General features: G+C 59.9%; 1 protein-coding gene across 1 annotated transcript; it reads right to left on the bottom strand.

Annotated features, from left to right (window-relative positions):
* Nucleotides 1–1,416: 1,416 nt before the first annotated feature.
* TBC1D25 (TBC1 domain family member 25) lies at nucleotides 1,417–12,657 on the bottom strand. The gene is made up of 6 exons (XM_054014791.1): nucleotides 12,583–12,657; nucleotides 11,690–11,799; nucleotides 10,861–11,015; nucleotides 10,602–10,726; nucleotides 10,009–10,197; nucleotides 1,417–9,605 (listed from the first exon to the last, which is right to left on the bottom strand). Exons 1-6 carry the CDS (start codon nucleotides 12,655–12,657, stop codon nucleotides 8,184–8,186), a joined length of 2,076 nt encoding a protein of 691 aa, XP_053870766.1. The 3' UTR covers nucleotides 1,417–8,183.
* Between the last annotated feature and the right edge of the window lie 906 nt (nucleotides 12,658–13,563).

The raw sequence follows: 13,563 nt of genomic DNA, 5'->3' as shown, positions 1-13,563 counted from the left end.
GAAACATCCAGGCCAGGAGGGGCCCCTGGAGATGTCAGGCCAGGAGGGACCCTAGGGAGCCCCTGGAGACGCCCAGGCCAGGAGGGGCCCCTGGAGATGTCAGGCCAGGAGGGACCCTAGGGAGCCCCTGGAGACGCCCAGGCCAGGAGGGGCCCCTGGAGATGTCAGGCCAGGAGGGACCCTAGGGAGCCCCTGGAGACGCCCAGGCCAGGAGGGGCCCCTGGAGATGTCAGGCCAGGAGGGACCCTAGGGAGCCCCTGGAGACGCCCAGGCCAGGAGGGGCCCCTGGAGATGTCAGGCCAGGAGGGACCCTAGGGAGCCCCTGGAGACGCCCAGGCCAGGAGGGGCCCCTGGAGATGTCAGGCCAGGAGGGACCCTAGGGAGCCCCTGGAGACGCCCAGGCCAGGAGGGGCCCCTGGAGATGTCAGGCCAGGAGGGACCCTAGGGAGCCCCTGGAGACGCCCAGGCCAGGAGGGGCCCCTGGAGATGTCAGGCCAGGAGGGACCCTAGGGAGCCCCTGGAAACGCCCAGGCCAGGAGGGGCCCCTGGAGATGTCAGGCCAGGAGGGACCCTAGGGAGCCCCTGGAGACGCCCAGGCCAGGAGGGGCCCCTGCTCTGAGCTCCCGCGTAGCTCTGGCCGCAGGGCTGCGCTGGGAGAGGAAGTGACCGGGTCACACAGGGAAATTCAGGGGACAGTGTGGTTTAAAGAAAACCTCCATGGCCGGAGCATGGGACCCAAGCAGATAAACTCCCTTATTAAGCTGCTCTGGGACCCAGGCTACACAGACACCGGATGGGGCCGGGGGTGGATCTGATAAATGGGCCCGGGAAAGGGGTGTTAAGGCAAATAGAAGCACATTCTCCCCCGTCGCTTGGGCAGGTGCCAGGTTGCATCTGGAGGAAGGAGATGTGCCAGTCTGCCTCAAAGCGAGAGAGGACTGGGAGGGGAATCACCCATCATGTCACTGCAGTACAGGGAACATGACACACACGGCCACAGTCCTGAGTGCATCCATTGCAAGGTAGTGGTTATATAGACAACCCAGCCCCCCTGCTCAAACCCACTAGACCCCCCCTCCCATCCTGGCACCAGGGAGAGAACCCCGGAGTCCTGGCACCCAGCCCCCCTGCTCTAACCATTAGCCCCCCCTCCCCTCCCCAGTTCATAGGGATGGTGCCAGACTGGAGCGAAGGGTTCTGGCTCTAACTGGAGTAACATGATGCTCCAGGCTCCTCTCCCAGGCTCTTGGAGTGGGGGCTAGAGGTGAGAGCTAGGACTCCTGGGTTCTCCCCCGAGCTCGGGGAGGGGAGCCTGGTAGGTTACAGCAATGGAAGGAGGGGGCTGGAAGCCAGGACTCCTGGATACTTCCTGGGGCCTCTTTTCCCTGCCCATGAACAAACCCGGACACAACCATCCACTTTTTCCTCCTTTTATTTCCACTTTCATTCCTGTAGCACATTCACTCAAAGGCCCGAGCGGGACCCCCTTCGCCAAGCCCGGCTTCGGGCGCGGGGGTTTAGGAACATACTGGGGTCTCCAGCTGTACAGAGGATATATACAGGGGATGGAACAGCTGCGCTGACCCAGAGGCCATACACCCAGCGTGATCAGGGATAGGTCCCCTTGTCACGACACCCACGCCCCGGCCGCTCTCCGCCACGGCTTTAGGTAGATTTGGTTCCTTGGCTCTTTTGGTCGGTTAGAGACTTCTGCCGCCCACGCAGCTGAAACAGATCAAATCGCTGGCAGCCTGAAGGAGGAGAGATCCAGGTGCTGGGCCATTAATCCAACTCCTGGGTCTTTCCCCCAGAGGAATCCAGAATCGCCACTGTTGGCTGGGGGGGGAGCGCCCAATCCACCTTGAAAGTGACGCCTTGATCCACCCAAGGCAGTGTTATTAACTGGCTGCCCCCCAGCCTTCCTCCCAGAATCCACTGCAATTTTTAGAGAGTCCATCGCCAGGAAAAGTTGCTCGGTCAATGTCTGGTACGAGGGCCGCTTTTCCTTTTCAAAGGGGTCCCGGATCCGGGCCTGAAATAAGCAAAGCCTGTGAGAAGACTCCAGCTGGTTGATTTCTGCACCAGCCGTGTGAGTTTCACCTTTGTTTCAAAACCTTTGTCCTGTTTAAACAGCCCAGCCGGGTAAATAAACTTAACAGCGCCGAAGGTTGGCAAAATAAATAGAGCAGCACAAAATAAGGAAAGGCTGAATACCAAAAACAATATTCACAACTCAGCACCATTGGCTTCTGCTTCTCATCTACAAAGTCCCTTCTCTCGCGGTCAGCGAGAGATCAAACAGGCCACTGATTTCAGCAGCAGAGCGGGAGTTTGGACAGGGCCCCCATCACAAAGCCAGGAAGCGGAAAGACTTTGATTACCTCCCAAAGATACATTAGGCCCTACAATAACAACACTATCCCAGCACAGCGGGGCAATTGGGTAGCAGCCCAGGGCACCCAGCCCCCCAATCCCTGGCTCTAACCACTAGCCTCTGCTCCCCTCCCAGAGCTGGGGAACGAACCCAGGAGTCCTGGCTCCCATTCTCCTGTAGTTAATGACAACTGAGATTTCCAACTGCTAATTTAGCGCCCACTGCAAAATACCCAGCGATCTGATTTCCCAGCGCCCGGGGCGCTAGGATCTGTCTCCAATTTTAAATATCGAGATCCCCAGGGACTTTTAAAGAAAGAAAAAAATCATCGGTTCCTTGGATTGATTTTTAAAATTGGGATTTTTGCCCAGGAGTTTGCCAGCTCAGCAGGTGACACTGACTAGGCAAAGGAGTGAGATTACCCACGAGCTGTTGCCCCGAAGAGAAATACACCTCCTGGAAATTGGATCAATTCAAAATGCCTTCACCTTTAACGATCTCAAGTGTCAGCAACCTAAGCGAGGGGAGTAGAAAAGGAGATTGGGCCCGATCCCCGCTCTGGCCGTCTCTGAGCCAACCCTCAGAGCACAAACTGTCCTAACTCTATTGACTTTGGTGGCGCAAAGACTTTATAGCAGCTGTGTTTCCTACCAAACACAGGGTGTTTTCAAACCCAACCTCCATTTCTCTCGAAGATGAATTTGGCTCAGTTTCCAAAGGAGAAGTACCAGGCTCTTAGGAAAGGTGAATCCAATGTGTGAGAAGGAACAAGACTTGGGGGGAAAGTTGGCACCTGGAGACCCACAAACCAACAGATCTCAGCCTGGGTTTGGAATATGTCTCAGGATAAAACGATCCCAGGTGCCAGAGAATATAGTCATCACCAGTTACAACCCAACGGATTTGGGGGAGACAGGAGCGGGTGTCAGGGTGTCTTTCAGTCCCCCACCGCTCCCAAGAAACCCAGAGCCTTGGCAGTCTCCCAGCCTGACTGTGCCAGAAACAGCTTCGTAGCTTTCACCCGAGCCCAGTTGATCTAGATTGAAAAGCCGCCCTGGGGCTCTAAAAGAACCAGCTTTCAGGCAAAGCGCGGCTGGAGCCGGATTCGAAAATTCCCACCCCCCAGTCCTTTGTGTCATTTCAATCCAGGCAACAGACAAGGACGATTCTGAGCGGAATGGAACGGCGTGCCAAGCCTGCCCCTGGAGCCTTGGCCGCTGGCGGAGACTCAAAGGCAGCCAACTTCCATGGAGCAAATCGGCGCTTGAAAGACTCTTTTTCTTTTGATGCATCAAAGGGAAACTTTAAAGAGCTGCAATTTCTCCAGCGAGCTGAGCACGTCGGGGGTTGATCTCTGGGGAAAATCTAGCTCTTATTTAGACTTGGAGACCTCTAGAGACGCTGGCTTGGATTTTGGTATTGAGCTAAGCACCTGAATACCTTCCAGGGCCTGGGCCTGAGACGGTAGCAACCTGCCCCTCCTGACTTCGTTGGCACAAATCGTCCTCCAAGAGCAAGTACCTCGTCTGGGCGTAGCTGAGATTAATCCCCTTTGATTGGAGGTAAATCAGAATCGGGTCACTTCCAATCAAGTCCAAAGCACTTTCCTCTTTTCTGGACCTCAGCGTCAGTCCCATGATAATTCTTTGCAGTTTCACAACCCCAATTCCCCTCTGTTTACACAAACCCCCCACCCCAAAACTAGCCTCTTGTGCGGCAAATAAATGCTGGATCTGAGAGCCTAGCCTAGAGCGATTTGAGCCCTGAGGGACGGGGTGGAACTTCTCCCACGGTCTAACTGTATTTCGGTCTGAGGCTGAAACTGATTAGATGCAAAAATGCAATGGACTAGACGCAAGAACAGGCCCCAGATCAGCAGCGGCTCCAGGCACCAACGCTCCAAGCACGTGCCTGGGGCGGCAAGCCGCGGGGGGCACCCTGCCAGTCCCTGCCAGGGCGGCAGTCAGGCAGCCTTCGGCGGCATGCCTGCGGGAGGTCTGCCAGCGGGTATGCTGAAGCCGCGGGACCGGCGGACCTCCTGCAGGCATGCCGCCAAATCTGCGGGACTGGGGAACTTCCGCAGGCGCGCCATGCTTGGGGCGGCAAAAAAGCTCGAGTCGCCCCTGCCCCGGATCCCCAGCTGGTGGAAATCAGCGTCGCACTGTTGACTTCCCCACTTGGGGATATGGTCTTTGAGCACTTACTAACTCACAGAGGAAAACATTTTTCCTCCCTGCACCTTTCAGATTGGGTGGGATCACTAGCAGGTCCATGGGCAAGTCAGATAGTAACCTTGGATCCCCTACCGGGGCGTTTAAATCCAGAGCAAGGAGAGAGTGGGGAAAGACAAAATGGAAGGCGACGAGCGATCCCGCCATGTCCTGCTCGCTTTTGCCGGGAACAGATGCCGAGGGTTTGTTCGAGGGCCTGGTTTCTGGCCAGCTTTGGAAAAGAGACTCCCCGTTTCTTGGCCACGATCAGAAGATCCGAACCTTGGCAATAAGGATGGAGGTGTTTTAAGGACGCGAGTGTCCATGAGATTCAAGTTTGACCCTCCTCCGGCGGTGAGATCCAAGAACCCCCTGCCCGTTCAGAGGAAGCGGCACAAATAACCGGAGCTGTCCGAGACACACCGGCGGCTTCCTTGTTTCCTCACGCTGGGAGCTCTGGAGGAAACAGCCCGCTAAGACGGGTCTGATCTAGCCCCAAAGTAACAGGGCAGGGCTTGGTGTGTGTTTGTTCAGAGCTAAGCTATTGTGGGGCCGCCCGGGGGGGCACGGGAAGGGCGGAGGAGAGTGATCGCTACCACCCCCCATGGGCTATCAAGGAGCACGCCACCCGCTGGGGTCAGCCCATCGCACTCCCCCGCAATGGGCTGTAGGGGGAGCGTGCGCTGCGTCCATTCTGCTGGACGCCGGACTCAGGCGCCTTCCCGGCATTGGCAAGACGCTGGAGCCAACAACAGACGGGGAGGCAAACGCCCCTGGATCTAAGGGGTGACCCCCTGGGCACCCTGTTCCCACAGAGCCTCACTGCTGCCTAGCAGCCCTATAACTGCCCACCCCTGCCCTAGCTCCCGCTGGGAAGATCTGGAACCCGATTTTAAGATTTGGCCCATGCGCGATCCAGGTTAGAGCCCAGCTGGCGCCCGACTCCCTGCCGGGACGAGGGAAGGGGCCGCGGAGCACGGAAGAATGTGGGGTTTTAAAGCCGTTGCTTTTCGGAGGAAGCCAAAGGCGAGAAGATACCGACGCGGGTCAAATTTGACAAATGGAAAGCGCCTGGGATTCAAGCCAGCCCACCTTGCTCTCAAGGAGACAAGCGACCCAGAACCGAATGGCCTTTAGCAGGGGCCACGGAAGTCTCGATCGGGCTCGGGGCCAGTTGGACCTAATGGGACGCCGGTGAGCCCAGGGTCGCAAGCCTGCTCCTGCGGCTAGTCAGTTACAGCTGGGCCAGCCAAGGGGTGTGAAACTGACTAGGGCAGGACTGCTACAGTTGACTAGCTGTGGGTTGTAACTGAGGTGGAAGTTAATCTGGTGGGAGGGGCCAGTCCCCTCTGTCTGTGCCCCATGGCCCACAGCCCCGGTGCATCAGCCGAGTCCAGCAGCCCAGATAAGCATCAACTGCTGCCACAGAGGGTCAATTACAACACCAAGTCCTAATCAATTTCTCTCCCCCGCCATGGCAAGTTGGCGTGGAGGAGCTCTGGGTGGGGGACGGGGCCCCACCAGTGCAGGCTCTGGGCAGGCCAATCTCCGTCCACACCCAAGATCGGGACCTCCCACACGCCAGATACAACCCCCAAGAGACGCCTGCCAATCTGGGCTCTGCCTGCCGGTCCCTCCGGTAACAGGGCTACGTACCAACTCTGGCGATCCCACAGATCACCAGAAAGATCCCCCCCGAACTGACACCGTGGGGACGTCCGGTTTCTCTCCCCATCCCTACCTAGATCCTGGGGGGATCTCACAACCCAGAACCTTCCTGAGGTAGAGAACTCAGATCTGCAAAGCCCAACGGTGACCTCTAGTGGCCAGACTGCGTCCCTACAGGGACTTGTTGTTTGTTTTTCCAATAGGACCTAGAGTAAATCCCCTTCTCTGCTACAACACAGCCAGCTCTCTGCTTCGTCTGCCTTAGAGACGCTAAACCCCACGTGGCTGCAATAAGCAATTCATATCAGACTTCGTACAAAGAGCCCGGATCTGGGACGATAGGATGGGCAGATATCTGGAGGGGGGAAATATCCGTAGCGGTCTTGAGCCAGACAATCCAACACAGATGCTGATGTAGGAGGTGGGTCTCTGAGCTAAGATAAGGCCAACGCAGAAGGATGCCACGGAAACAAAAAGGCATCAGGGGCTAGATCCCAGCGATGAAGCCCTGCTCTCCTCCGGGCGGACGCGAAGGGGAAAGAGGATGTTCGGAAGACGTCTTCGTCTGCAGAAATTCCCAGATCGGCGCGGCTGACGCAGGCCAGGCACCGCTTCCGATCCCGTGTCATAGAAACGAGCGAGGCGCCGATCTCGGCAGCATCCAGAGAAGCTCCAGACTGATGCTGGCTCAGCCGAGATCAGGACCTGCTTCTGGACAGGCCATCAGCAGATCGCACGCCATGGCCAACCCGCCGCAGGGACGCTAATGCAGCGCGATGAGGCGCGATCAACGGAAATGGTTTTGTTTACGATCCCTCTGCCCCGCCCCTCTCCCCACCGATACGGATCCTGCCCCAGAAGTCAATCCACAGGCGGGCAGGTCTTGCCTCCATCCTGTCAACAGCTGATCTCTCGTTAAAACTAGGAACAGAAAGGCTCCGCTGATCGAAGATCTCTGGTTAGTTTTACAGCCAAGCAAATCCAGGGAGCCACTGGGGTCTGTTTGCCCAGGGAAACGGCTAACGAATGAAAGTGGCAAGCCAGCAGAGATCATATGTTGTTTGATCCCCTAGTATCCCGGATTCCCGTCCCTTTGCATCATGCAGCTGATGTCTGGTCTTCCTCCAAAGCGCGGAATAAATTCCACTTGATCTCTTCATTGGAGGAGGAACTATACCACGACTGGGCAACCTGGTTTAAAAGGCAACCAGCCAAGTTCTGGGTCAGTGAAAAGCGGATCCAAAACGGAACAGAAAAGAGCACCTACATCCCAGCGGTCAAGAGTCTGAAGATCTGGGGAGGGGTGTTGGGCGTGCTCCCCAGCTTTGGCAGTGATGCCGTCAGAGGCTGCGGCCGCAGCGGGGAAGGAAACCAAAAACCGGATCCGCTAATGCACATAAAAGAAAAAGGCACCGGAGTCCGAGTGGCCGATCCTGGTTGGGTCTCTGAAGGATCTTCCGAGGGTCTGGATCTTCCAAAAGGATCACTGGAGTCAGAAGGGGATGGCTGGCGGGGATCCCACTGGGAAGGCCAGATCCTGGTAGGTCCATGAAGGATCTTCCAAGGAGAAGATTAAATCCAAGGGGGAGGGGGGGTCAGAAGGGGATTTAACAGGGAGGGAGATATTCTAGTTGGTCTCTGACGGATCGTCCAAGGAGATAATTGAAATTAGAGAGGATGCCAGTGGAAAGGGCAGATCCCAGTTGGTTCATGAAGAATATTCCAGGGAGATCATTAGATCTGCAGGGGGATGGATAGAGGGAATCCCACAGGGAGAAGATCCCGATTGGTCCATGAAGGCTCTTCCAAGGAGATCATTAGATCCAGGGGGAAATAGAGAGGATTGACCTGTGATGAGTCTCAAGGAGGTTGCCGGAAGGGGGAGTGGCAGGAGAGTTGGGGGGGATCAGATCCCCAGGGGAGGGGGGGGGTCACGAGACGGCTGGGGACTCTGCGGCCGCCTCGTCCCCCTCCTCGGAGTCCCAGACCTCGGACTGCAGGTAGTCGGCGAAGAGGGCTTTGGCCCGGTGCAGCACCTTGGCCAGATTGTGCCGGCGCACCAGGCGGTCGAAGTGCATGGCCAGCTCGTTGTAGTCCATGTTGTTCTTCATGATGTGGTCCCGGTGCTCCAGCAGGATGGCCAGGCAGAGGAAGAGCATGAAGGGGTTGCCTTTGCCGAACTCCTGCGGCGGAGGCAAGCTCACCGTGGCTGGGGACGGGGCGGCGGGGAGGGGGCTGCTGGGTGGGGAGGATGGCGTGTCACCTGCCAAATCTCCCTTCTCCTCCGGCAGGCTCTCGTTCTTCTCGCTGCCAGAGAGGGGTGAGGGTGAGGAGGGGGAGTCTCCGGAAGGCGTGGGCGGGGTCAGGGGACGGAGGGATGGGGCGGAGAAAGACTTGGTCATGGCCGGGAGCTGGAGCAAGGGGTCCTGCTCGCTGCAGAAGTCCTCCTCTTCCTCCATGGAGCGCTGGGATCTCAGTGAAGGCTCTTCCTCGGAGCTGTCCTCACGAGCGCTATAGTACTTGAATTCCCCAAAGCTGGATTGCTTCAATAAGGTCTTCTGCTCCAGGCAAGGCCGGGCTCCGGGCTCCTCCAAGGAGGGCCGGGCTCCGGACTCCTCCAAGCAAGGACGGTCCCCAGTCGCATCGAAGCTACAGGTGGGCCGCAACATGTGGCGTTGGCGGACAGGCTGGCCACTCTCACTAAGCCTGGCCGGCGGCCCCACTAGCTCCACCTCCTTCTCCGGAGGATCCGGTGGCAAGGAGCTCCAGGTTATCTCCAGCATCCGCAAGGCATCCTCAAAGGCAAACTCCCGTTTCAGCTCCAGCAGCAGCCAGCGGTAGCAGAAGAAGAAGTCGTCGGCGCCCCGGGAGAGGAGGTAGGCGTAGAACTCAGGATCCGAGTACTGGAGGAGGAGCTTGAGGTGGGAGAACTTGAGGGACATCACCTCGCCGTCCACCTGGAAGTTGCCTTCCAGGCGCTTCATGATGCCGCAGAAGCAGATGAAGGCGTGGGCCTCGTTGTCCATGACGGCCAGGATGGGCGAGGCGATGTCGCTCATGCCCTGGCAGTAGGAGATCTGCGGGTGGGTGACGGCGTAGGTGGTCAGCAGGTCGTGAAGGGCGGTCAGGTGCGGATTGTCCTCCGAGCCGGCGTAGTAGGGGTGGGTGCGGTCCGTGCGGAGAACATCCTTGAGGACGTTGCTGCGGATGAAGTCCAGGTCTTCAGGGCTGGCCCGCTCCGCCCACTGGCCCTTTAGCTGGTCGTACTCCCGCGTCTTGCGCTTCATGTAGTTCATGCGCTCCTGGCCCGTCAGCCCGTCTGGGTAGACGTTCAGCAGGTAGCGCCACACCACCTGGGAGGTAGAGAGAGGAGCTTCAACGCCCAGCATCTTCCCGCCACCTCTCAGCGTCCCACCACCGTCCCACCACACTGCCTCTCACCTGCCTGGCCTCTCCCAGGATCCCACCGCGACTTGGGGGGCAGAGAGGGGCCTCAGCGCTAGGCATCGTCCCACATAGCCTGCCATGCTACATGCCCCTTTGTGCCAGGCACCCCGACATCACTCCCCCATGGCTAAGCACCCCCTGACATCCCATCTCCACTACCCCCGAGATCCCATTTCCCAGAGCCAGGGAGAGAACCCAGGAGTCCTGGCTCCAGCATCCCCGCTCTAACCAGCAGACCCCACTCCCCTCCCAGAGCCAGGGAGAGAACCCAGGAGTCCGGGCTCCCAGCCCCACTCCCCAGAGACTCACTTTCCGCAGCGAGGGCTCCACGCCGCCGTGGTAGATGCGCAGCCGCAGCTCCTCGGGCCGGTTCAGCTGCCCCTCGTGGTTCAGGTAGGTGTGGAACTCGGAGTCGCTCAGCGGCGGTTTGAACGGCTTCACGTCCTCCCCGTAGGACCAGCTCAGAGCCTGCTGGACCTTCGACAGCGTCCGGCCCACCTAGGCAGAGAGACAGGGTCACTGACCCAGTCCTGTTCAGAGCAAGGCATGGCGGACGCCAGGGGTGGGCAGGATCCTCCCCACTGTATGGGGGGGAACTGAGGCACGGGAGCAGGCAGGGGAGGTCCAGGCAATAGGAGACTTCATTGGACCATGATCATCCTAGCACTGGAACAACAGAGCTGTGGCCAGCTACCAGGAAGAGATGCAGGAGAGCGGGAGTCAGGACTCCTGGGTTCTACCTCCGGCTCTGGGAGGGGAGTGGGGTCTAGTGTGTTAAAACAGGGGTGGGTGGGTGCGTGGGAACCAGGACTCCTGAGTTCTCTTCTGAACCCTGTTCCACCCACGTAGCTTGGGGTGCTTCCTACCTGAACGACCCTCCTCCTCTTCCCCTCTCGACTCACCTGGGAGATGATGGACTGGGTAAAAGGCAGGGCGGCCGCCGCCAGGGACCTCTTCTCCACCAGGAGCAGATCAGTGCTGATGACATCTTTGGGGCTGATGATGTCCCAGTCCTCCAGCAGGGGGCCTGAGAGAGCAGCACATGACAGTTAGCAGGTTCTGTTCCCGGCTCTGGGAGGGCAGTGGGGTCTGGCGGTTAGAGCACAAGGAGGGGGTGACAGCCAGGACTCCTGGGTCCCTAGCCCTGCCACAATGACTCACTGTCTTCCGAAGGCTTGATGTCTACGAGGAGCTGCAGGTAAGGCTTGGAGGCGCTGGCGAAGGCCGTGGCCAGGTCCCAGTCCGACAGCAGCGACAGGTACGTCTCCTGGCCCTGCTTCTCCTGGCCCAGGTAGCTGATCCCAAAGTTTTTCTTCCTGGGTGAGGGGGAGGTGATTGGCTCCAATGCACACAGGACAACATCACCCCATCCGCAGCGTTCCGCCTCCCAGCACCTCCCGGGGTCCCCCGTCAGTACAGAACCCCACACTGTCACCGTCAGCCATACGGAACCTCCCACTGCTCCCTTGGGGTCTCCCATTGGCCATAAGGACACACACCCCTTTGAGGTCCTCCATCAGTTATACAGAACCTCCCCCGCCTCTTTAGGGTTTGCTGTCAGCCATACGGATGCCTCCCGTTGGGGTCCTTCATCAACCATACAGAACCCCCCACTACTCTCTAGAGGTCGTTCACCAGCCGTTCCAGCCTCCCTGCCTTCCATCCTTTCTCGGGGTCCCCCATTAGCTCTTCAGACTGAATGAGCTCATCTGTCCCCCAAATCTCCTCTTTGCCCCCTGGCTCCCAACAGCCTCAAATTCTTCACTAGCTCCTTCCTCAGCCAGGATCTAACTCCCAGGCAACCCCAGAAATAGCAGCACTGGGGAGAGAACCCAGGAGTCCTGGCTCCCAGCCCCACCTGCTCTAACCACTAGACCCCACTCCCCTCCCAGAGCTGGGGAGAGAACCCAGGAATCCTGACTCCCACCTCCCCTCCGCTCTAACCCTCCCACGCTGGGCACAGGTCCCTGGCGACTGGGACGGGACTCACCCGTTGAGGTCAAAGGCGCGGATGAGGATGTGCTGTAGGACATCCAGCGAGGTGATCTGGGGGTCGACGGCAAAGGTGCGGAACTCGGGCTGCAGGAACCCCTCGCGCTTCTGGGGGGACAGGACTGGAGTGAGCGCCCTCTACAGGGGACAGGCCCTGTGCCCCATTCCCCACCCCCCGAGCCAGCCAGTCCCCACCCTGGTGCCGGAGGGGGAGCCGCGCCCCCTAGAGGGGAAAGGCCCTGGCTCATTCCCCCCACGCTGCACAGATCCGCCCGCGTTTCGGACAGACGGAGACCGCCGCGGACACAAGGGAAGGGCAGTTTCGCTGCGCTCTTTCACACCGAAATCCTTTCTCCTCGCTGGCCGTGGGAGGTCTGAGTTCCTGGGCGTTTCTTCCCCCGCCTTGGCACGTGCCTTGCCCCAGATCTCCTGGCCGCCACGCAGCCACCCAGGAGGGAGGCCGGGGGACGAGACGCAGGCGACACTGGGTCGCGTCCCCGGTTCTGTTCTGGCTCTGACCCGCTCAGCGAAGGCAAGGAGGGTTTGTCTGGGGCAGTAAGGGAGAGGCGTAGAGGGCACAAGGACAAGCAGGACTCCTGGGTTCTCTCCCCGGCTCTGGGAGGAGAGTGGGGGCTGGTGGTTAGAGCAGGGGGGGCTGGGAGCCAGGACGCCTGGGTTCTCTCCCCGGCTCTGGGAGGAGAATGGGGGCTGGTGGTTAGAGCAGGGGGGCTGGGAGCCAGGACTCCTGGGTTCTCTCCCTGGCTCTGGGAGGGGGGGGGGCTGGTGGTCACACGCCCCGTTGGGGGGTCCCGCTCTGCGCCCCACTGATCTGGGGGTGCCCCTCCCCCCGCCCCGTGACCCCTGACCCCGCCGTGACCCCTGACCTCTCACCTTGACCCGGACCCGCACCACCTCCCGCTCCTCCTCCTCCTCCCGGGCCCCGCCCCCCGCCGCCGCCGCCGCCATCCCGGCCCCCGGCCGGCTCCGCGGGGGGGGCGGGGGCGGAGGGGGGGAGGAGCCTCGCGCCGGACGGGACCGTTACGGCCCCGCCCCTGGGGGGAGGCGGGGGAGGCCTCGCGCCGCGACGGGTAGAACCGGCTCGCGCCGGGCGGGCGGTTGACGTCAGGTGGGGATGGAGGGGGAGGGGGGGGGAGCCTCACGTGACCCCGCCGCTACTTCCGCTTCCGGCTTGGAGGCCTCGGCTGAGGCGCTGACGTCATCGCCCTCTTAAAAAAACGGGTGGGGGAGGGGGAGAGACGGGAGCAGCCGGGCCCCTCCCCGCCACGGGACGGGGACTCACATCCGGGGTCAACCGGAAATAACCGCCCAACCACGGGAAACAACATCCGGGTTAACTGGAAATAGCGCGTAACCAAGGCAATAACTGCCCGGACAAGCCCCGCACTGGGGAAACAACGGCCCAGCCAACCGGAAATAGCCCCCAACCGGCGCCACCGGAAATAGACATACCAGCAGGGACAGCAATATCCGGGTCAACCGGAAATGACCGCCCTAGCAGGGACAGCAACATCCGGGTCAACCGGATATAACCGCCCTAGCAGGGAAAACAACATCCGGGTTAACCGGAAGTAACCCCCAACTGGTGAAAACAACCACATCCGCCCGCAGCTCCAGGGACCCGGATGTTCCCCGCCAGGGGGCAGCTGGGCACCGGGCAGGGGCTGGCTCGGGCGGACACACGGGCTGAAGCCGGAGGCCCCTGCGGCGGGGGCTGTAGTGACCCTCTGGGCTTCCCTGCTCCCCATGTTACAGCTCTGACCCCTGCTCCCTTCCCCGCCTTTTCCTTCGCGCCCCCAGAATCAGGGTTTATGGGCTCCCTGGCCCCGCCCCTCCATTGAGGGGGCGGAGCTT

This window comes from Malaclemys terrapin (genome assembly GCF_027887155.1).
Source record: "Malaclemys terrapin pileata isolate rMalTer1 chromosome 20 unlocalized genomic scaffold, rMalTer1.hap1 SUPER_20_unloc_1, whole genome shotgun sequence".
NCBI lineage: Eukaryota > Metazoa > Chordata > Testudines > Emydidae > Malaclemys > Malaclemys terrapin.
The sequence above is the reverse complement of the archived record's forward strand: the minus strand, read 5'-3'. Positions and strand labels throughout refer to the sequence as shown.